At 36.9% G+C, this 24812-nt stretch overlaps 1 protein-coding gene across 4 annotated transcripts in view; it reads left to right on the top strand.

Annotated features, from left to right (window-relative positions):
• Positions 1–24812, top strand: part of nectin1b (nectin cell adhesion molecule 1b) — a 244386-nt gene that overhangs the window by 161746 nt on the left and 57828 nt on the right. For all 4 annotated transcript variants that reach the window (XM_084124508.1, XM_084124505.1, XM_084124507.1 and 1 more), the window contains exon 6: positions 18044–18191. In XM_084124508.1, the coding sequence (XP_083980634.1) occupies positions 18044–18191 (148 nt within the window). The remainder of the gene's footprint in view (positions 1–18043; positions 18192–24812) is intronic.

The raw sequence follows: 24812 nt of genomic DNA, 5'->3' as shown, positions 1-24812 counted from the left end.
CCCCTCTCTTGAGACGGTTCTGTTTTTGATGGAGTTCTCAGTGTCTTGGCACCAGGAGTGTGAGGTTGTAATAACATACCCATCACTGTAGTCTTTGGAAGGAACAGGTGGCTATCATTGGCAGACATATTCTCTTTTCATTGCCATGATGGCATGACTAAGTTACTAAACTTTCAGTCTGTTCGCTCCAGGTGCCCAGGAGCTCTGGAGCGAGGTATGGAGAAGCCATTGGTTTAGTGTCTTGTGGTAAGCACTGGAGATGAACACCAGGTTCACCCTTTGGAAAACAATTCGAGCCAGCTGGAGCATTTTCCGTTGGCGATGTGCATGGCGCAGTATTAAAACCTCAGAAAAAGCTGTTTTGTCTAATGTGCACCACATTAATCCAGATGGAAGTGTGTTTTTACACATTTGTAGATGCACCCTGCTATTTGATGGTGCATCAATGGAATAGAGCCTTCTTGTGTCAAATATTGTGAAGATAGAATACAATATGCAACATATACTACCAGGCAAAAGTTTGGTATAATTAAGATCTTTTATTTATGTTTTTGAAAGAAGTATCTTATGTGTTTTATTGTATATTATAAAATGTATGTTATTCCTGTGATGTCAATGCTCAATTTTCAGCATCATTACTCCAGTCTTCAGTGTCACATGATTCTTCAGAAATCATTGTTATATGCTGATTTGGTGCTGATTTATCAATAATCGTTTTTATTATCAATGTTGAAAATGTTTTGTTTGCTGCTTAATATTTATGGTAACCTTGATTATTTTCAGAATTGTTAATGTTTGAAATATAAATATTTTGTAACGTTATAATTGTCTTTACGGTCACTTATATACTACTGTTCATAATAACTTTTAAATAACTTTTATTCAGCAAGGATACATTAAACTGATCAAAAGGGACAGTAAAGGCATTTATAATGTTTAAAATAGATTTACATTTCAAACTAATGCTTTTCTGGATCCTTTAAAGACTAAAAAGTCACATATATAAAATGTAATATGCTCTATGTGTGTGTGTGTGTATATATATATATATATATATATATATATATATATATATATATATATATATATATATATATATATATATATATATATATAGTGCACATGACATTTTACAATCATTTAATGTTACATTTAACATTTCGATTTCTGTACATGGACACAAATGAAAACATGTGAGAAAATAACATTCAGTAGATGAACAAACCGGTTTCCATTTAAGTCCACTGGCGTGCCAGTCATGGTGACAGACTGTTAGTCAGTTGGAAGAGGTCTGGTCCAGGTGGGCCAAGCTGATTTCTGGGCCTCTCATTTTAATGCGCGACTCATACTAGAATGTGTGACTAACATGTTACAGTGGAGCCTTGCCACTTTGAACCTTTAAAAAATGTTAGCACAAGGGTAAAAGGCCAGGATGGAAAATACCCAGATGTAGGTTGACAGAACTCTTCACATAACAATTTCAATGCCTTCCCCCTCTCATTCTCACACCAAAGGTACATGCTCTGCATGAGATGTACTGACAAGGAAGTGTGCCTAATAATTCAAGATGTTTGCATGCATGTAGCGCCTATACTTAACATGATCTGACACAGTCCTAGGAAGAATAATAGCATTCCAAAGCCATGGCGGCATCCATGTCTATTATATAGTAGACAAAAAAAAAAAAACAGTATATAAAAAGAGTTATGTTCGAATTAGTATTTATAAAGCAGTAGGCAAAAAACACGGATGACTTACTATTAGATCCTGAAGTGTGCATCTTATGGACACTTTACTATCCCATGAGGCCACAAGAGAGGATTTGTGAATGGCAGTGAATTGACGCAACTGATCCTGGTAGGATTGACAATGACAACGTGACGAATGTAGTACATCCAGATTAGCAGAGGTGTAAAGATAGGGTACAATGGGGCTAAAGGCGCATTTGACTTTATTCTCTTTTAAACCACTAGATGGCACATAAATTCATCTCAGCACTTGCACGTTGTGCACGTGAGAATTTGGCTGATCCTTGACACGATCGCGGACAGCAAAGCAAAGTTGATTCTGTGCTAATTTGATCTACTTTTTATTGATTTTTAAAAATAGATTTATGTAAAAATGTAGTTCCCTATCGTTCGGTCACTCTCGACTTCTCGTCGTGACCGACGATTTTGGTATATCGGTCCTCTGAGCGAGATCCCAAAATCGTCGGTCACGACGAGACGTCTCCATTCCCTCTCTCAGGGAACGAGGGTTACATATGTAGCCGAGACGATTTATGTAACAAATTGACTATATTTTGAGACAAAAGTCATGTTAATGTTTTTAAAATTTGTTCAAAGTAATGAATACAACGGTTTTTCAATAAAGGAAGAACATGTAAAAGTATTGGGGTAAAAGGAAAAAAAAATATTTAACATGATAATACATAGCTGGCTGACTTTTACATTTGTTGGCATGACATGTTAGATTCAGATGGTAAATATCATATATCATATTGGGTGTCCACCTTATGATTTATGTCATATTTTTAAATATAATAGTTTCATTCTAAAAATGGTGATTATCTCTATCACATAATAAAATATCATATTTATTGTCACTACTGTAAATCTATATTAAATTATCATGGTATCTCCTTCAATGCTTTCAGAATCTTTAATTTTTAAAATTTTGTTTCTGTATTTTTAACATGAACATATTTTAATGACAGTATATTTATTGAACAAAAATTAATTATTTTATTTATCTAAATAAAATGAAAACAGTACAAACTGTGCTAAAGTGATCATTTTAATTAAGTATTAAAGGGTTAGTTCACCCAAAAATGAAAAGCCATTTTTGGGTGAACTAACCCTTTAACTTAGACAAAACATATTATTTTAGCTAAAGTATTTGTATCAATACGTTGTGCCTTTTACTCCGTGTGTGGGGTAAAAGGCTCACATTGCCACCTTTATAAGATTAAGATTTTAAAACAAACAAACACAATTTTTACGAACACACACGGTGATGCCTTAGAACGCAGCTGACTATGAAGGCAGTTGCAAGTAAGCCAGCTTACTAGGGTTTTGAAAAAAGGGTAATGTGTTATTCATTAAGGATCCAACGGAAAAAGTGGTTGCCCATGATTATCTCGTTACGATCGTAATCACAGATATAATACTAAACAGGAAATACTGTTTATGTCAAAACCATATGATATCATCAATAATCAATCACAACTTGAAGTGGTCACAAACAGGAACACATTGCTAACCAGTGGCGGATTCCTTGCAGTGAAGTGGGATTGAGAATGACGGCAGAATTAATAACGCAGAAAGTTCAAATGATAAACAAATGCAAATCTGCTTGGCCCAGCCTTTGCCACCCTGGGAGAACTGTGACCGGTGCTGGGGCCTGTATCACACTGAAGGGGAAAGAGCCTGCTGTGACCATCATGCATTAATATACCAGCGTTTCTCCCTTGATCCAACTCCGCCACAATCTGATTCTTCTCAGCATGATGTAAGATACAGAGCACAAGTTCACATCTGCAGAGTGAGAAACTGATAGGTCATGTGGTGTCTAGAAGCTGGATCTCACATTGATATCTGGCACACTGTGTGCTGTTCTTGAAAGTGCCATTAGAACATTAGAAAAATGTTCATCTTTTAATATCTTTTAATAAACTATTCTTATCCGCATTTTTGTTGTTCATAGTTAGTTTTTTTTGGTAGCATACATATACTGTGTGTGTATATATATATATATATATATATATATATATATATATATATATATCAGCCCAGGCTCATTAGAAAAACATACCTGTGCTGTGGCAACATTTTTGCAAAACGCAAAATACGTTGCGTTGTGCACGTTTCGCGACAGTTTCAAAGTGAAATGTCAACGTTTTATTACGATGGAGTTTGTATGCATCACTGCAGTTCTGAGTAGAAATGTCCGGTGAGTGACGCTAAAAGCTCAATTATCCATTTTAAAATGACGTACACCTACACTAAACCCTAAAACTACCCGATAGTGTTAACAAAAGCAAATGTGACATAAAAACGCAATCGTAACCACGGCATTTTAGCTTGTTTTTGAACTCTTGTCTTCAAGCTCTTTTATCGTGACTCGTCTATCACGGGGTTCGTACCCAAGCTCTCCACATCACAAGTACAATTGTGTACATATATATATATATATATATATATACACACTCACCTAAAGGATTATTAGGAACACCATACTAATACTGTGTTTGACCCCCTTTCGCCTTCAGAACTGCCTTAATTCTACGTGGCATTGATTTAACAAGGTGCTGAAAGCATTCTTTAGAAATGTTGGCCCATATTGATAGCATCTTGCAGTTGATGGAGATTTGTGGGATGCACATCCAGGGCACGAAGCTCCCGTTCCACCACATCCCAAAGATGCTCTATTGGGTTGAGATCTGGTGACTGTGGGGGCCATTTTAGTACAGTGAACTCATTGTCATGTTCAAGAAACCAATTTGAAATGATTCGAGCTTTGTGACATGGTGCATTATCCTGCTGGAAGTAGCCATCAGAGGATGGGTACATGGTGGTCATAAAGGGATGGACATGGTCAGAAACAATGCTCAGGTAGCCTGTGGCATTTAAACAATGCCCAATTGGCACTAAGGGGCCTAAAGTGTGCCAAGAAAACATCCCCCACACCATTACACCACCACCACCAGCCTGCACAGTGGGAACAAGGCATGATGGATCCATGTTCTCATTCTGTTTATGCCAAATTCTGACTCTACCATCTGAATGTCTCAACAGAAATCGAGACTCATCAGACCAGGCAACATTTTTCCAGTCTTCAACTGTCCAATTTTGGTGAGCTCGTGCAAATTGTAGCCTCTTTTTCCTATTTGTAGTGGAGATGAGTGGTACCCGGTGAGGTCTTCTGCTGTTGTAGCCCATCCGCCTCAAGGTTGTGCGTGTTGTGGCTTCACAAATGCTTTGCTGCATACCTCGGTTGTAACGAGTGGTTATTTCAGTCAAAGTTGCTCTTCTATCAGCTTGAATCATTCGGCCCATTCTCCTCTGACCTCTAGCATCAACAAGGCATTTTCGCCCACTGGACTGCCGCATACTGGATGTTTTTCCCTTTTCACACCATTCTTTGTAAACCCTAGAAATGGTTGTGCGTGAAAATCCCAGTAACTGAGCATATTGTGAAATACTCAGACCGGCCTGTCTGGCACCAACAACCATTCCACGCTCAACATTGCTTAAATCACCTTTCTTTCCCATTCTGACATTCAGTTTGGAGTTCAGGATATTGTCTTGACCAGGACCACACCCCTAAATGCATTGAAGCAACTGCCATGTGATTGGTTGATTAGATCAGTGGTTCCCAATTCCAGTCCTCGTGACCCACTGCTCTGCACATTTTGTATGTCTCCCTTATTTAACACACCTGAACCAGATCATCAGCTCATTAGGAGAGACTCCATGAACTGAACTGAGTGTGTCAGATAAGAGAGACATACAAAATGTGCAGAGCAGTGGGTCACAAGGACTGGAATTGGGAACCACTGGATTAGATAATTGCATTAATGAGAAATTGAACAGGTGTTCCTAATAATCCTTTAGGTGAGTGTATATACACACACACACACACACACACACACACACAGTTGTTTATATATATATATATATATATATGTATATCACTCGAAAGAAGGACATAAAGAAAGATCAATCACTCTCCACTTGCTTGAGATGGATTGACCTTACTCCATATAACAAAGACTTGAATCTTAAAAATATACATTGTGTATTCATATACCATGTTAGGTAGGTTACTTCAAAGAATACATTTGTCATTGTAGCTCATGTCCAAACATGGTATTACCATAGTATTTTCTGGTAGTTTAGTCACACATGGACTAATATATCCATGTAACAATTCAGTCATGAAAACTATATATGTTGTATATACGAATGAATGTTAACTTACAAAGGGCCTTCCATGACGAAATGTAAAGGAGCTGAGGCCAGGGAGCAGCTCCGAGAGGTTTGACATGTGATGGAGGTGTCTACCACCCAGGAGGAGGCGGCATCACTAATCATCAAGGTCAGAGACATCATTCTGCTGCCAGGGACTACACAGGTCTATATATGGGTGAACTCTCTGCTCTCATTGAAAATCAATGGCAATTTTTCACCCTGTGAGACCGGTCAGAAGTAGCATTTCTTTTATTTTATTTTTCTTAAATACAATGATTTATAGGAAAACAAATACTGGGTACATAAGTTCTTTGGTAGGTTTCTAATATTTGCTTTCTTTTTTAATCTTTTGGTAGCTTAAATGTGTCTTGAAAGCACAGACTGGGAATATTGTTAAAGCCTAGGGCGATGTAGAAAACATGGATGAAATCGCGTAATTTACTGTATAATGCAGCTATTCACAGAATTTGGCAACATTTTGATGAGTAATTCGAAAGTAGGGCTGTACACTTAATCAAATTGCCATTATGGACTAGTGTCTGTGAGTATTAACCTGCAAAAAGACTGCAGTTTATATATGAAGTCTGCATATTCTGCGTGTCTCGGAGTGAATGAGCGGCACAGTTTGGTCTGCTACTCATACTCATGCATGCATGATGCTTGTGGTGTTTTTAGCATCTGCTGTGTCACTATATGAGGATATGAACACACAAACTTTACCTCCAGATCTGCTCTGAGAGAGCACTTTACATGAGCATTTCACCATTTTATTTGATAAAACTATCGTCAGATACACAGAAACTCAAAGGCCTTCACTACAACCAAACGCCAAAATAACGGTTTGATAATTAAAAATAAAATAAAAACTTGAAGAAATGATGACAGAAATATGTTAATATTGTAGAATATACTACTCAATGTATGTAATAAGAACAAAAATAATAGCATGTGCATATATATATATATATATATATATATATATATATATTTATTTATTTATTTAACACATATCACCCAATTTCCCATCCATGTTTTAATTTAAACTTTGTTTATTACTCACTATGTTTGCCAAACAATGAAAAGAATTGTTCAAATTTCATTTGAATACATTTTAAAAGTTCCATGTATTAATTTGATTACCAATGTTTTGATAATACATTTGTATTACACAATCCATAAAAATTCAAACAGACAACTCAAATAAATAAAAAACAACCAAAAAACAAGTATTTATAAGTGAAATAGTGCCAGATACCATTTGCACCTCAGTGTATTGTAGTATATTATAAAACAGTATAATACCATATTCAGTGTATATAATTATTTTTTGGTAAAATCATAAATGGATGCTGCCTCATTGGGACATTACTTGTCCTTGTCTTTGTCCCTGTCCTTAAAGCCCTACCCGTTTTATTCCCTCTATTAAATACTAGTTAGGCACTTGTCCACTTTTCGAAGATCTTCTTAATTATATTTATAATAAATGATTCTCCAAGCTGATATGCGATGGGAAAAGGAAGAATGAGTTTAGAAAAAGGCGGATTCGAACTCTTACGTCATTCGCCTTACTCTTCACACCACTGCTCCAGTACCCAACTGGATTTATTTTGTAATTTTGTGTGGCTCAATCAGACAATGGTGGACAGAATTAGTGTAAATAGCCTCTGCTAACAAGACTGGATATTTGGTGGGCTGTAAACAGACAAAAACACTTTTCAAAGGCCATGTTATTGTACAAATTTTTAATAAATTGAATTGTTAAAATAAATTCAATTGATTTAAAATCCCTTTTGATTATTAACATTTAATTAAACCATCAAACAGAATCCAGAAATATTAAAATGGAAAAAAGAGAACAGAGAATTTTATATATTTTATAGGACCCTATACACAATAGAACATTTATTCACATTAAACCATAAAGGTTTTATAGAACTTTAAGAGTGTGGAAGAATTGTGAAGTGTGTTCCAGTAGTGCCATAAAAGTTCATCAGATCCTCTCTTGTGGTAACTCAGTTGTTACCACAAATGGACTTTCTATTGTTGTCTCATGGCTACAAATGTCAAAACAAATAGAATTTTCAATTAGTTTGCTCACCGAACGTCCATAACTGAGCAATCATAGCAGAAAGGCTGTCAAAAAACGCCCCCTGTGATTCTTCTTTTATGATCGACAAACAGGCTGTCATGCTTTGGAGATGGGTGGGAGACCATTGCACTTGCTTGCCAGCGGCTTTTGAAAGTTTATAGCACATTACAAACCTATTGATCACAGCTCTGGGCAGGCCTGGTGCTCTTACAGCAGAAAAGAGCCTGTTGTCTGTAATGCAGTTGCACTGATAGGCCATTATTTAACTCCAACATAATTCAATGCCCTTTATACCCTTTATACGCATGCTATCACAACAAAGAATAATATTGAGTCCCTGGGGTTTGGCCTTAAAGTGTTTGCGGTGTCATTTCTGCTGCTGTGAACTTTATGTATCTCTTTCTAGATGGCACTAAAGATTCAGGTTATGTGCTGATTAGAAAAGTTAAGTCCGACGTGCCATCCCATTGGAAAGCTTTATTGCTCAGAGATTTCATTGATGTGAAGACTTGATGGAGTTCTCAGCTGTGTTTTATTTAAGCAGCCACTGTGTTTCTCCTTAGAAGTTTAAACGATTGCTGACATGGAGTTTCAGTTCATAGGCCCTATAAATCTCATGGTCTTCAATCTTGTGTTAAAACTTTTGTTTTAAAGGTAAGTTTACACGACAACGATGTACTAAAAACTGAAAAGTTTTTCCTTCTCATAAAGACGACACCATTGTCAAAACGATCCGTTTGCCATTCACACAGATCCGCAAATACAACTAAAATCGCTGTATAATACTGCCAGGCCAGTAGATGGCGATGTCACTTTGTAAAGAAACATTAAACACCTATAGACTGAACACGTTACATGCGTGCACATGACTTCACCGTATTCACAGATTAGCATTTTTGTAGTTTACACGGGAACGATAACGCCATCTTTTTCAAAAACTTGCACTTTAAATCCCGTTTTCAAAAGTTTGCGTTTTCAGACCCCAAAAGGCTGTTGTTGTGATTAAACGCTCAAAACGCATACATAATTTTACGTTTTTAAGTTGAAAACAGTGTCGTGAAAACGGACCCTAAGACTTGGGTCTCTTTAGTAAAGTCTCAGCAAAAAACTCCATTTTGCTCTACATGCATCTCATTGCTGTCTTGGAGAAGATTGGAGATATTAAATTGATGATTTTTCCTTCCTGGATCAATTACATAAGAGAGTGTCCATGATAAATACAAAAATACATATTCATATAAATTTCCAGGTTAAAACACATTATTAGTTCTAAGTATTAGTTCTCTTTGAATTCAAGTTGGTTAAAATAAAATACATTAATGTTCACATCTTAATCATTATTCTCAAAACAAACAAACAAACAAAAAATAATAATAAAAAATATATATATACTTTTCAAAATACAAAGCTTATTATTATTATTATTTCATTTTTATTTTTTTTATTTTTTTTACAAACGTCAATAAATAATTCACAAATAGTATTACGTTTTTTAGGGAGCAATATGCTTTGGTTGCACATAATCATCCTGCTCATCATAGAAGACATCAATGTATGTATGAATTTCATTGTTAATGTATTTTTGAGAAGGAGAATATGAGCAACATATCACTAACTCTTTTTTGGGATGTCCCGCCTTATCTGAGGCAAGAAATCCCATAAGAAAGAAAAATCATCTTTTTAATATCTCGAATCTTCAAACCTGAAGCACAGGTGTTCCATAATCCAGATCCTCAGGCATTGATCAAAAAGATCATACCTTAAAGTTTAATGGAAAAAGTTGTTTCAATATATCCTGCGTTCCCTCACCCAGCAATGCATTCCCAAGTTTAATTGAATCTTCCAGCATGCATGGCTTTGCCACTGTAACATCATCCTGCAGGGGCTAATTGAATTTCCTTCTGTATGCTTAGCTATACATTTTGAGAACTGGATCGATTTTTCCATCCCTCATAGAGCTAGGTGTTGAAGAAGGTAATTAATAAGAATTGCCGTAACAAAGCCTTGCTCCATCTCTTGCCGGGATGACAGAGTAATTTCAGCCTTTTCAGGACCATACAACTCTTTACACAACTGGGCTGAGTTTCCCGATAACGTTGTCTCTTAGCGCGCTACGAAGACTCTTAAGGTATAACTTAACTGAAGGTATACCATTTCTAGGTGTGTTCCCCGAACTATACCTTAGGAAGCTGCTTAAGATATACCTTCTTACGTGCGACGTTACCCGGCGCTGTCCGTGGCGATGGTGCTGAATTGGTTGATATCGATGGCTCGAGAATCAATTATTCTCTCGTGCAGGGGCTGTTTATGTGAGAAAGCGGTGTTCCTTATAAAATAAGCACTTCAGAAATAGTTTAAATTGCATTTATTAGGACTAGGACTGCATTTATCATATATTGCTGCCATAATAAACATTTTAATTTTTTATGTGCTTTCTTCTCTTTCCCATTTTTGTTCGCTGAGGTGGAGCTGCGATGAAATATTGTTCTTGTAAATACTTTCCAGCATTTCAGTAAATAAAAGTGTACGTCACGTACGGTGCTCGGCAGTGATCAAAAAGGATTTAAACAGTGGATTTTGAATCTCTTCTTGTAAACTCGGAGATGTGGATTCAGACGGCAATTAAATTACCACACAACCTGTTTGTCAAAAAACAGTAGGTACTTTAAAATACCGGACGAGCCCATGAGAAACAATATTAGCGTCCGAATAGGACTTAACTGACAGTAGCCTATGCTTTCACTGGCCTTTAAAAGCGCTCTTTAATTAAAATAAATTTATAAAATTGTATTATAATAATATAATTAAAATTCTAACAACAATCAGTGTAATGACAATTTTATTCTTTGCATGAAAACACTTGAATTAGCCTAACTGAACACTGTCTGGGTGTATTAAAACTTCTGAATTATATTCATATAGACCTGCAACAGTGATAAGGTAAAGCTAAGAGTGGTCCAGACCAACCTTCCGAAAGTATGACTTACAGAAGGTATACTTAACTAAGAACGTTTCGGGAAACACGTATTAACGATAAGGTACAGCTTAAGGTGTAACTTAAGAACGACGTAGCGTTAAGAAGGTTTCGGGAAACCCAGCCCTGGACTGTATGATTTTATCTTTTTCTCTCTTTTTAAAGTGAAAAGTTTATTTTGTGAATTAAAGGAGGAAAAGTTTGCAAGTAGTGTTTAATTGCAAAAAGTAATTTCCTTAATGACTAACAATACTGAGTGCAATTTACTCTTAAAACAAGTTTAATGATAACAAGTCTAAATACCTTATTTAATAATATTTTAATTTATATCTAATATAAATTATATAATTTGGTGACATTAAAGTGATTTTTGCATTGTTCATTGAATAGTACTTTGCTAAGAGAAAAACAAGAGAGAATTTTTAGTTAGTTTGCATGTTATTTTGTTTTGTATTGGTAATCCAGCATGAATCCATTTGATCATCCCAAAAGCTTTTGATTTTAAATGTTCTGATTGGTTCTTGGTGAGACACTCCCAGTATAGAGTCAGAGTGCTGCAGTCGTGACGCCAAAACCTGGAAGACTAATTTGCCTCTGGATCCCTCAGATGTTCCTACGTGTTTTTGAAATGGGGTTTTTCAAATTATAAGTAAAATAATGTATAAAATATAAATTACACACACCCATATCGAAAACGCAAATTTTGAAGCTGTTATGTTTATTTAAAAAAAAAAAAAAAAGTTTTATTATAAATGTTTATAATAAGTAACTTGATAAGAATGTTTGGGGTGTGGGTGTGTGCAGGAATGATACGTTGTAGAACAAAACACCCAAGTATTGTCAACTTATGTTTGCCATAGCTCTTATTTTACTAATACATTTAAATAGCCCATTATAAAAACCCTTCTCGAGGGAACCAGTGGCGGGTTTTGGCTTCATCCCTGCACCACTCTATTTTAAAAGAGAAAGTCAGAAAATCACAGTATCCACAGTGTATCTGAGGTTCCTTAACAGGAAAACTGCATTTGGAATCTTTTCTTCATTGTGTGTGTTGTGTTATGTAACACAAAATGATGTCTGACAGCTGCATTAAGGCAATTGAAAGCAAGCCCAAAGGGCAACTACAGTTTTAGGAATAAAACTCGTTGCAGGAAAGCCCTTTCTCTTTCCTTACTGTATCTTTTATGCCCTTTTTTCTCAGTATGTTGCCTTAAAATGATCTGCAGATTGGGTAAATCAAGTGCCATTTTGAATAGGAAACAAAAATGCAAAACTCAAGTAATTTATTTACACAGACACACACATGCACGCACGCACGCACAACAAAAAAAAGGCCAGTGAACAAAAATATTATATATTTTTTTTCTCTAAAACTTCAGTTGAATGGTTGAGCTTTGAGGAGTTTTTTTTTTTTTCATCATGCTGATGAAAGGGTCCAAGTTTTCCTGATAAATAATGGCATCCAATTGCAACCGATCAGAATCAAGCATTCAGCAGATATATAATTACAATTTTGACTGTGTTTTATGGTTTTAGTTGTTTCTGTTGAGAACATCAAGACTTATTGTTAATGTAATAGTTTATCTAACATATCTACACTGTAAAATATGACATCATTAATAAGTCATGAGGACATACGTAAGGGATAATGTACATCCAGCTGGTTGTTATATATATACAGTATGCACAGAATAAACCCAGACTGGGTGAACATGGTCTTGCATCACGCTGAAGGGGTTTATTATGCGATAACAATCGGCTGGATGTACATTATCCCGCTTATTATACGTCTACTTGCCACATAAGTAAATAATTAGACATTAAATATTGATCTGAGTTGAAATATTTTATTAGCTCTTTAAATGCAAAGCTTCCACAGACAAAGCAGTTGCTAAAAGAAAGTTCAAACTAGACTGACATTTAAGGGATATGGTACAGTCATACTACTTATTACATGGTATTTCGCCATATAAATAATTATGGGGATGAGAGATATTGATTTGAGATGAAAATCGTTTTAAAATCGTACCTGTTTGTTATCTTATCTATTACAGTGTACAAAACAATCGTCGCAAAATGGCAGCAGCTTATTCCATTACTTTAACTCATCAAAATAATTTAACCAATTTCGTCGTAATGTTTTTAAGCTATAAAAGATCAAATTAGGCCCGAAAAAAAGTCACTTACAGCCAACTTGATTGTACTTAGAAATTTAAGGCAGGAGCTGAACTTTAAGTTGAATTAGTATGTCTCAAAAAATAAATAAATAAAAAATACATGATTTCTGCTTCCGATGCTGTTAAAAATATCTGAAGGACACTGAATTGTGGCATATTTGTGGAAAGTGGCAAGCATTTTTCCTTCCAATTGGAGGTTTCAGACAACATGACTTTTAAGTCTGAGGTCAGCGCGGGCCCCAAAAGCAGTCCTCCCAAAGTGACATGTAATTGCTTACACTGTCCGCGCTGAGTGTCAAGCACAAAGTGTGCGCCGGTGTGGGGCGGTTTGCGGGTTTGGGGACATGTGCTGCCATTGTTTGATGTTATGTGAAGTGGTGCTCCGAATGTCCATCATTGTGTTCTAGAGAGAGTCAGCCAAGCGATCAGAGGCTGTTGGGGGAGAACACCCCTGGGACAGATGCCTCGTCCTGTCAGGAGAGACAGTCATGGTCAGATAATAATGAAGACATCATGGAGGTTATAGATAGGAGTCTTACACTGTAGAGTCTTGAAAGTGTTTAGAGATTCTCACAGCACTAGGGGAGCAGCCATTGATTCTGCCCCAGGTTTGCATTATTGAGGTTGGCAGATTCTGTTTGAGGTTGGAATCCTAATGCAGCTCTGCCATTCAATTCGGGATCTCTGGAAGTCATTGTGCCGTGATGTTTGATGGAGTACTCAGCAGTTAAAGATTCATGAGAATGCATTATTCTATTTTCTGCCTGCCTTTCTAGTACTATTGAATCAGCGAGTATGCATACACATTTTTTGGGCAAGTGTGAAACTTTATAAATCTGTTTATGATCTTGGATCAGCCAGTGATTGAGGATTTGAGTTTAATGAAAAACACTGATTCATCCAAGGACAGATCCACCCTTTCTTAGCAACATGATAGTCATATAATTAGATCACATCATATCTATATTTCATATCACATATTTGGGACATGCCAATTACTTGTTGAAAGGGAATAAAAACTTTTTTTCTAGACACGTAATATCAGATCCAAATGTCTTTCTTGGCTTGAACCCCAGAGTTGGTCGCTCGCTAGACTTGCAAAGAGAAATTCACTTTAACACCAGTCTTACATTTAAAACCAATAGAGTTAGAACTTGTCAATTGTTTATTCTAGACAGCAATGAGAATTAAAAGAAAATGCAAACTCAAGTATCTAAAAAAAACAAAAAACAACTCAGTAATCCCAAATCTTTCTCTTCTACAGCAGGGTCCCTCAAATCCAGCCCTGTCCTGCAGAGTTTAGCTCAAACCATGATTTAACTCACCTATCTGCAATTTTCTAGCAAGTTTGAAGACCTTGAAAAGCTTGTTCTGGTGTTTTTGATTAGGGTTGGAACTTAACTCTACAGGGCAGTGGCCCTCCAGGACCGGATTTGAGGAACCCTACTCTAGAGTTTCAGAAGAGATCTCAATAATGCTTCAAACTCTGCTCAGATTTGCCAAGATACCAAATGCTACAATCAAAAGTCAGAGATTACATTACGAACTCCAGTGTTTCTCATCAAATTCTTCCCGAGACAACCATTTTAATTTTAAAGCTCTATACCAGGGGTTCTCAACTCTGGCCCTCGAGCTCCACTTTCCTGCAGAGTTTTGCTCCAACCCTAATCAAACACACTTGAACAAGCTAATCAAGGTCTTCAGGCTTACTAGAAAGGTACAGGCAAGAAAATTTGATCAAGGTTGGAGCTAAAGTGGACCTAGAGGGCCAGAGTTGAGAACCCCTGCTCGATACTCTCTTTCTGCGTGTCTTATGCTGCGTTCACACCAAACGCGAATAAAGCGTCTGGTGCGAGTGATTTCAATGTTAAGTCAATGTAAAGACGTGTTTCCGCGCGTCTGGAGGTCCTGCGGCGCGAAGGAGGCATTTAGCGCGGCACGGTGGACGCGAATTCGCCTCATTCGCGCGAAGACAGATGGACAGATGCTCTGCAGCTGGGATAGATCGCCTGTAGTTGGTGTCCTGAAGGGTGATCCTCGCTGCAATGAGGTAACTCTCGATGACTGCTCGATCAACATCAGCCATCTTGCAAACAGACAAGCGGATTTCGACCTCAGACGCGCGAATGGATTCAAAATGTTCAAGCGTCCAACTAGACATGGTAGACGCGAATTTGACGCGCTATTCGCGTTTGGTGTGAACGCACAGTTAGGGTTATGTTTAGTTTGATTGTGTTTTAGTTTGGTTTTCCCTGTTCCCGTTTGCCTGTGTTCTAGGGGTCGTTCACACGACACTGTTTTACTCGACAACGGCATTTTGGGTGTGAACCAAAGAAGCGGTTTGAAATCGCTGGTGTTTCTGACATCACAAACTACCTTGTAACCAATCACGTCAACGAGTGATCGTCAACGAGTGGATCTCTGAGCTGGTGCGAGTGAGTGGAGGCGGGCCTAATTTGCATATCCATATAGAACCGCGTATATATAAGGGCTTTAAGCCCTTAGTTCCCTTTGTTCAGTGTTCATTCTCTTAATAAAATTAAGAAACAGCGACAAATCTGATATTTCAGTGAATTGTACCTGAGGCCTCCATGAAGTCTTTTGAACTATGAAAGATCAACCACTGAGCAATACAATTTTCCTGGCTGCAAAAGCACTTGCATGTAAATCAATCCAACAACCCAATCGATTACACTCAGCACTCAGTATATGACAGCACAATCACCCAGAAAGCCATGGAAGCACACAAATTATTGCAAAACAAGCCAGAATACCATTAAACAGCAAGAATTAAAAGTTATTTATGACACGAGCGATAGAAATATATCACCCCAGCCACAAAGAGCTTTTCTTTCGCTTATTGTGTTCAGTTATATTACATTTCTTGGCCTGGTTCCTGTCTACAATAATTCTGTCATCTCCTGTATTTACTGATTAAATCTATGTTTTGCACGTCTGAACATAATTTGGATCGGTAGTCTAGTCTATGTAGACAGATTATGACGTGATTGACTGTAGCACATATGGTGCCACTGTGATCACTCTCACCCCCTGCTGGATATCAATCACATTGCACCGCTTTTGTGATACCCTTGACAGTAGAATGTCGACATTTGCTGCCAACATTGACTGTTTTTGACACAAACTAGAGGCCAATCATAAAGTCAGAAACAGCTGCCGCAGTCTTCATAACATATTTGCCCCAATATTCTGCCAAAAAAAAAACAGTGGCTTAACACCCACGAACAGCTGCTCAGTTGGGTTAGATGAGAGAATGTGCATTTGCTGGAATGCATTATGTCTTGATTGTTTTTGCTGGCATTTTTGCATAAACAGTAAGATCTAAAAGTACAGTCCTATCAAGGGGAGCAGGTAAGTTCATGCACTTTTACTGAGCTTACATGCTAAAAATAAAAATTCATAAACAACATGATTCTTTTAGCAGATCTTATACAATATTTATGTGGTTGGTTGACTGCATTCTCATAACAACCTTATTTACTTAGGAAAAAGTTAATGGTCCAATCTAGCTAGAAGCTAATATTATTAGCCTGTGGGGATCACTACACTCCAATATAGCTTTTGTGTTTTATCCGCTGAATACAAAGGGAACTGCTGCTTTCAGCTCTGATGCAAGGATTACAGAAGAAACCTTTTTACCTTCACACCTCAACAGCATTTACTGAAATTCACACATATATTTGCTCTCAGTCTCTAAGGTTGTGAGAACATAGCCTCTCGCAACCTTTGAGACAATGATGTTTTAAAGTGTTATTCATCTTGCCTTGCACACGTAAAACTGAAAATGTTTGTGAAAGGCGTTTCTTTTTGTAGCGTTCTGTTGCTGCCTGCTTTATTTTGTATGGATAACCGGTTGAATAGTTCACCTAAAAATGAAATAGTTGTCACCCTGATGTCGTTTAATGACTTTATGAAGAATACATTTTTGAGTGCAACATTCACATCTTAAATGGCATAGAATCAAGTCCTTGCCCATTTTTTTCTCTTTCAAATAGACTCGGATATACATCAAGATACGGAAGAAAATCTGTTTCGCTATACTTCCTTTTCATTGTTGTGCTTCTAACACTGCCATCATCTTCTTTAAGTTCTAACCTCAAGTACCATGCCTTGTATAACATTGCTGCTTTCATTGTGGAATATGTTGTCAATTTTAGGTCTAACTGTTTAATAAATTATGTATTTGAGTAAAAGAAGTAAACAGAGAATTCCACCCTGCGTTTTCTTCATGCTGCAGTGTAAACACCGTGATGTTTTCATTATCTGTGGTCAGCTGCACTGTAAAAAATTTGCTGTAGTTATGCAGCTGTTTGCCAGTAACTTACTGTAGATTTAAATTTATGTTATTTACTGGCAACAGTTTGTTCAAAGTTAAATTAACATTAAACATTAACAAGTCTTTATCTTTACAGAATAAAACTATAAAATAACAATCTAATGCAAAGCATTCTGGGAACCAGAAATCTTCATCAACCTTTTTCTGTTTTTTTTCCTTCAGATTTTGGTTCCCAGAATTGCACGAGGCTGTTATTTTAGTTTTATTCTGTAAAGATAAAGACTTGTTAATGTTTAATGTTCATTTAATTTTGAACAAATTGTTGCCAGTAAATAACATCAATTTAAATCTACAGTAAGTTACTGGCAAGTAGCTGCCAGTAATACTGTAATTTCTACAGATTTTTCTAACAGTGTGGTGCTGTGTCAGCATGGATCCTCTTATATTTGTGATTGAAATGGTTTATTTCTGATGGGATGAATCAAGCACTAATTGAGATAATTCACAATTCTCTCTCTTTCTGTTCTCCTGCAGAAAAGCCGATGCCTCAGGGTCCTCCTGGCGGTATATTTGGCGTCTTGGGAGTGGTGGCGGTTGGCGGTCTGATTGTAGGAGTGGTGGTCACAATATGTATGGTGTACAGGAGAGGAAAGAAGCCCCGTACAGAAACAGACAACGATCTGTAAGTACTTCCCTCACAGGTGACATTGATTGTGGGCACTTTTTGCAATGGCCAATTTTGTCCCCACCACTTAATAAAATAGCTTGCACTGCTGCAGGAATCTATACAGTAACACAGGGGAAGCATCAAGTAGAAGTTGGATTTCATTTGTGGGATTTCAGTGAAATCACAAAGCAAAATGCAAACACATCTGTTCCTGATGCTGATCTAATCTAAATCCACTGACTGCAATCCTGGTTTATAATAATAATAATAATAATAATAATAATAATACAATTATATAATAATTATAATAAAAAATAAAATGTACATCAGGACTTGTACTTTAAATTATTTTGGGGCATTTTTCTAATCATATGTTTTTGTCTATATTTCAGTTTTGACTTGGAATTTTTTTATTTTTTTATTTTTTAATTTTGATGACATTACACACACACACACACACACACACACACACACACACACACACACACACACACTTGTATTTGCTTTTGAAAAATGAAAAAGATTTGATCAGGATAGAAAAGCTATTGTTACAAGGAACATTCAAATTGATTACTGCAAAATCAGCAGTAATGATAATCAAGTTATTGTGACCTCTTACTGCTTTTTACTAAATAAACACAAAGGAAACATTTAAAAATCACTTAAAGGTAGCACAATTATTAGAATTATTAGGCAGCAAAAAGAAAATTATACAACAAGTGCAATATCCCAAGATTTGATGCACAGATCTATTTTGAAACACAGTATATGATTTTTTTTTTGTCCTATCCGTTATGATCATAACTGTCAATTATCATATTTAACTACGGTTGTCAATATGAGTGAAACTTATGAGTATATGATATGAGTGAAACAATTATTTGAGTGAACAATATGAGTGAAACTTTTAACATTATTACTATAAACTTGCTATAATGGAAGCTTGTTTCCTCATTAACTCATAATTGCTAGAAATAAAGTCAGAATTGCAATTGAGGGAAAAATGGTCAGAATTGTGAGACAAAACAAAGTCACAATTGCTTTTTTTTTATTTATTCCTTAGCTAAATTTTATATCATCAGAAAATATATTGCAATAATATTGCTAATATTAGATGTCAGAACTACTTGGAAATTACCAAGTACCCTACAACAGGCTCGATCTGTGGATCCATACATCACATTTACTATTTCACAAAACAGCAAAAATGCATTTTAAATAATTTGTGGATAACCTTAATGAACTTTTATTAATGCAGACTGCTTTTGAGGGTTGAAGAAAGAGAAGGTTGAAACAGTAATGCAGAGCCTGTCATTGTCACTAAGAAGATTTACACTCCAGAAATGCCAGTAACCCATTTAAGACTTCAGCGTTTGTCTCTGAAAGTAGGCCTATACTCTGCATATCATCCTGCCGGGCTACTGGGTACCATAATGAGAAAAATACCTTTGATACTTTGAGGTCATCACACTTAAAATATTGAAGAAAGAAGCATTTATGAATGCATCTCTCATTTTTCTGTTAGTGGATGCACTTGATTGCTTAAGAGCATGTTACCTATTTGTTAAAGAGGCTTCCTGATTGCTATGTAGACCTGATTTGTCCATTTCTTGGTTTGAGAGACAGGTGTTTCAATCAGGGCTGATTGCAGGAGGCACATCAGATTAGCACCAGAACCTGTCAAATCCCAAAGCATGACAGATAAACAGAACACTTGACAGTCGGCGGTTTTTAAGCACACACTTCACAAAACTCAAGGCTATGGGAACTTGGAAAGACCGAAAACTTTGGCCTTGATGATCTACAGTGATTACCAGTATCTATGGTTGAGAAGGTTATTGTAATGATAAGTTACGATTCTGGGCTGTGTTTCCCCCAAAAAAAACAACTACTGTACAGATCATCTTAGAATTACAGGCTGTTTCCCAAAAGCATCGTAACTGAAGAAGTTATTAAAAATTGTCGTATCTCTTCAAGTGATCTGGAGTAATCGTAGAGCGCTGAGGAGACAAAAACATATTGGACATCTGCAAAATTGCATCTAATAATATTGCATTTATTAATATTTTATTTACTTTAAGTCTGTAATTAAATGATTAATACAATTAATGCAATAAATACATACAAATATGAAAGGTTACATGAATAATTACGGAGACAAATATTATACTTTTTATTTGATAAAAAAATGTATTCTATTTATTTTATTATAATAATAAAAAAAGATATACTTTTAATTTTAATTAAACGTTAAATCTAAACAAATTTATTTACAGGTTTATGCTAAAACTCTCAAATACTGATCAAGATAATGTTTTTTTTCAGTGCTTACGGCCAGTGATCTTATCCGTAGATGTATCAATTTATGTAGGCAGATTAGCAATATCTTACATTCTTACAGTATGTAATATTTCAAATGATATTATTAAAGCAGTACTGACAGCAGATGGTGAATCAATCAGCAATATGTGCAGCTAAGTATTCCTCGAGACCCTTCCTAAAATGCTCAATTAGCCAGTCAAAATCCAATGTGGCCACTCTTCTTATAAAAAAATATGAACTACAGGAGATGAATGTGTGGACATATGTCTTTCTTCTCTGTCATATTGAGACGTGGACACCCTGACTGCTTCCCGAGCGGGTCACATTAGCAACCTCTTTAGTCATGCTTCAGAAAAAACATCGAATCGTAGGCACTAATTTTTAACCCATACTGAGTCACTTGGATCAGCAAAAGCACCATATTACAGTTTATCCCCATTTTACTTGATTATTAAAGTTAGTGGTAATCTGTCCTTCTGAGAGGATAATTAATCCCTAGCAGGAGAGTGTTGGCTTCTGTCCTTCATAGGAATATCACCCTGGCAAACCAGTGTGAGGGTGCATGAAATTTGGCACAGGATCCACCTGAGTTCTTAATTACATCAGTGATGAAATTATGATGCTCATTTGAGAGACCCTCTCAAAATCCATGCCATTTCATTTTGTGAATTATTTTGGTTTGGAAGCAGAACTAGGCATCAGATGCTCTGAAGAGCGCTGGTCTGTTCAAATGTGTGAAGCATCCTAACCATCCAGTTATTCTAGGACGCTTGGAATTAAATTACATGCAATTCATTTCTTGACTTTTAATTTTTTTCAAAATACAATAAAAATGCATTTTGAGGGGCATAAACAAAAACAAAAAAAAAGTGGTTCTACTGTCCTGCAAAAAGAAAAAAGAAAAAAGAAAAAAAAGGGGGGGGGGGGGTCTCATTTCAATAATAAACCTTGAAAAGAAACATTCTTAGGTTTCACTTTATTTTGATGGTCACTTTAACACATTCTGTTGACTATAAGTAACATTGCACCTACATGTCTACTAACTCTCATTAGAGTATAAGTAGAGTATTAGTAGACTTGTAGGGTTAGGGTTAGAATAAGTTGACGTAGTTGCAAAGTTACTTATAGTCATGTTCATAAAGAGTAATCAGATATTAAGCAGACAGTCTACTAATACTCTAATGACTGCTAGTTGACATGTAGTTATGACGGAAGTCAATAGCCGCGTTTCCACTGTCGGGCCAGGGCCGGGCCGTGCTAGAGCGTGCCAGGGCCAGTCGCGTTTCCACTGTCACTTCCGGGGCTTGATCGGGGCTTACTCGGGGCCAACGGCCGGGATTTCTGGCCCGTCGAATACCTTGGGCCAAAGCGGGCCAGCTCGGGCTAGAGGAGTGGTTACGAACAGAGGCGGAGTTCACCTGAGTCGGGAGACGGCAGCGCCGGATGATTCTGTCAGACTTTTAAAATAATTTAACTCGCGTTCATGTTTGAATGCCTTCTGTTTGTGATGCAAAAGACTATGCGCGCTAACCGTTACCATAGTAAACGCTTGAAGATACACATAGTAAAAAAAAACATAGTGAACGCTTGAAGAAATCAGACCAATCTTAAAGGCTATCACAGTCATGTTTTTATTTTATCTGTCAGTATAGCCTACGTCTCGTCTCTTTAAACCGGACTATCACAAAATAAAGTAACTTTCTTTTCGGGAGCTTCCTCTGTTTCTCTGGCTGAAAATATCTGTATGGGAGTCGAGAGAGTGCTAAAGCTCCTCAGGTCGTATGGCATATATTTGTAGAAATTATCATTCTTTCTAAATGTGATGTATCTATGTGTCCTGTAACTACCAGATAAAGAAACAGACGCGACTGAAAAAGTAAGTGTGTCCTCTTTCTTTTGTGAAATAGACCTAACGTTAATTTATTTCTGAGTGACTAATGTGCAATTTTGACATAAATTAATTCATTATGATCAATGTATCACTTTTTATTGTAAACCTGTGGTAAAACATCGATGCTTGGGTTTTAAATATTCAAGTAAACAAAACAAAAAAATTCCAGCAAACGGCCGCTTTTATCGTGTTTGTTTTCAACGCTGTTTCCAGTGATTTCTGATTAGTTTTATGATAAAACTTCCATTTGTTGGTGAAATGATGGGTTAGTTTGACGTTGTTCCAGAGAGGTGTGTTACGGGCGTGTTTTAGTGAAGCGCTGTGGAGCTTCTGGCCCGACAGTGGAAACGCAGGCCCGGTGCTATTGGCCCGAGGCTATTAGCCCGGCACGGCCCGTTTAAAGCCCTGGCTCGCACTGGCCCGACAGTGGAAACGCGGCTATTGTAAGCTTTTGAGGCTTTTTTAAGGTTTTGGATAGTAATTGCTTCCGACATATTTAGTAACACTTGAGTCATTACTAGTGGGTTACCATGATCTTCACTACTGATACTGATCCAAATGACCAGTAATCCCTTAAGAAGGATGTAGTAAAACTTGAATTATTACTATCCAAAACCTTACAAAAACCTCAAAAGATTACACTGACTTCAGTCATTACTAGAGTTATCATGCTTTTCACTTTAGAATACTGTTACAAATAATAAGTAATTCCTTTAGAATGATGTAGTAACATATGAGTCATTACTAGTGGGTTACCATGATCTTCACTTTAGAATGAATTATTCATTATGCATTATTCAAATTAATAATGAACTTGTATATAGTAGTTCTTAGTAGTCCTCTGGGAGGTATATTCAGAAAATAGTTCATGTGTTTTCAACTAAATGGATGCCTTAGTTTCAAGAGCCATTTGCTCCTGGATAACCAGCCCGATCTCATGAAGGGCGTATCTATACCACGAATTATATTTCTCGTGCCATTTATATCCCAAAAATAGTTTTTGCGTGCATATGATATGCAATTTTCGCATGCATATGATACACACTTTATGGCGTGTAATACGCAAGCACTCCACACCCCTAATCCTACCCAAGGGGTTTACAGTGCGTAGCATATGCACGCAAAAAAAACATTTTTGCCGTATAAATGGCATGAGAAATTAAATTTGTGGTATAGATACGCACTTTCATGAGATCGTGTTGGGATAACAGCACATGTAGGACTCTTAGCTGTTTGTTTGCTTCCTTCTGCTGTCCCTCTGTGATTTACTCAGGATGTGTTATTTTCCCTGCCTAAATGTAATTTCTTTTGTTTGCCATGACTGTCATTATTTATGAAGGAAAAATAAGGGTTTTTTCAAATCATCATAATTTAACTTAGTGCTTTTGTTTTCCCACAAGTATCTTGAATTTACCACCCAGCAGTAAATGGAGCACTTGTGTTTGTCGGCAAATGTAAATCACCTCGTGCAGCTGCAATAAGTGTCAAAACGAAGCGCTCTGCTGTAGCTCTAACACGCACCCAGTCACACCCTTTATCTGTGTCAAGAGCCAATCCGCTTCAGCCGTCCCAGTGAAACGACACCTAAGATTGAGTAGTATGCTGAAGACCTGGCATCTCTCTCGCAATCAATTCACAGGCCTAAAGAGACAAATAAAGCACACTGATTTTGTCTCAGAGGAATGAATTAGGAACAAATGAGGCTCTCTTTCTTTCTCTCTCTCTATCTCTCTCTCTGCCTGTATCGCTGTCTTTGTCTGCTGCTTTGCTTCAGTAACCACTCTTTCTCTCTCTCTCTGGATCCTAGCATTGCAGTGGCTGATAGCTGTGTGACAAAGCCAGAGGCCCCTGGGACTGAGGCCCCAGAGAAGCCTGAATCCCCCACCAGGAAAGTAAAGGCCACGGCCTACTAGTCAACCTCCTTTCCGAATTCCCCCTCATAGAGTCTCTGTGTGGCATGATGGCCTAGCAGCGTCCGTCGAGCTCTGTGTGAGCAGCATTTGAGCATGATTAGGAAATATTGTGATGAATTCCACAAAAGACCAGTGGGGGAGAGTGGGGAGTGTGGTAACAAGGGGTAATTCATAAGATCATCTGATGAACCAATTAGAAATGAGCTACTGCCGTGAAATCACTACTGTACGTGAGCATTGCCATTTTGCATGGAGCGACAATAGAAATCGACAAAAGACAGATTCGTACAAACCCAAGGATTTCAGGCCAAAAACAAAACATCATTAGTTAGCATTAGTTAACTACCATGAACTAAGTTCAACATTTACTAATACATTATTAAAATAAAAAGACTGTATTTGTTAACATTCGTTAATGTTCTGTGAACTAATATGAACAAACAATGAACAGCTAGATTACATTAACTAATATTAACAAATATCTATCTAAATATCTAAAAATCTAGCTGT

Source organism: Abramis brama (genome assembly GCF_963993115.1).
Source record: "Abramis brama genome assembly, chromosome: 9".
NCBI lineage: Eukaryota > Metazoa > Chordata > Actinopteri > Cypriniformes > Leuciscidae > Abramis > Abramis brama.
Note: the sequence above shows the minus strand (reverse complement) of the source record. Positions and strands in the feature narration are given on the sequence as shown.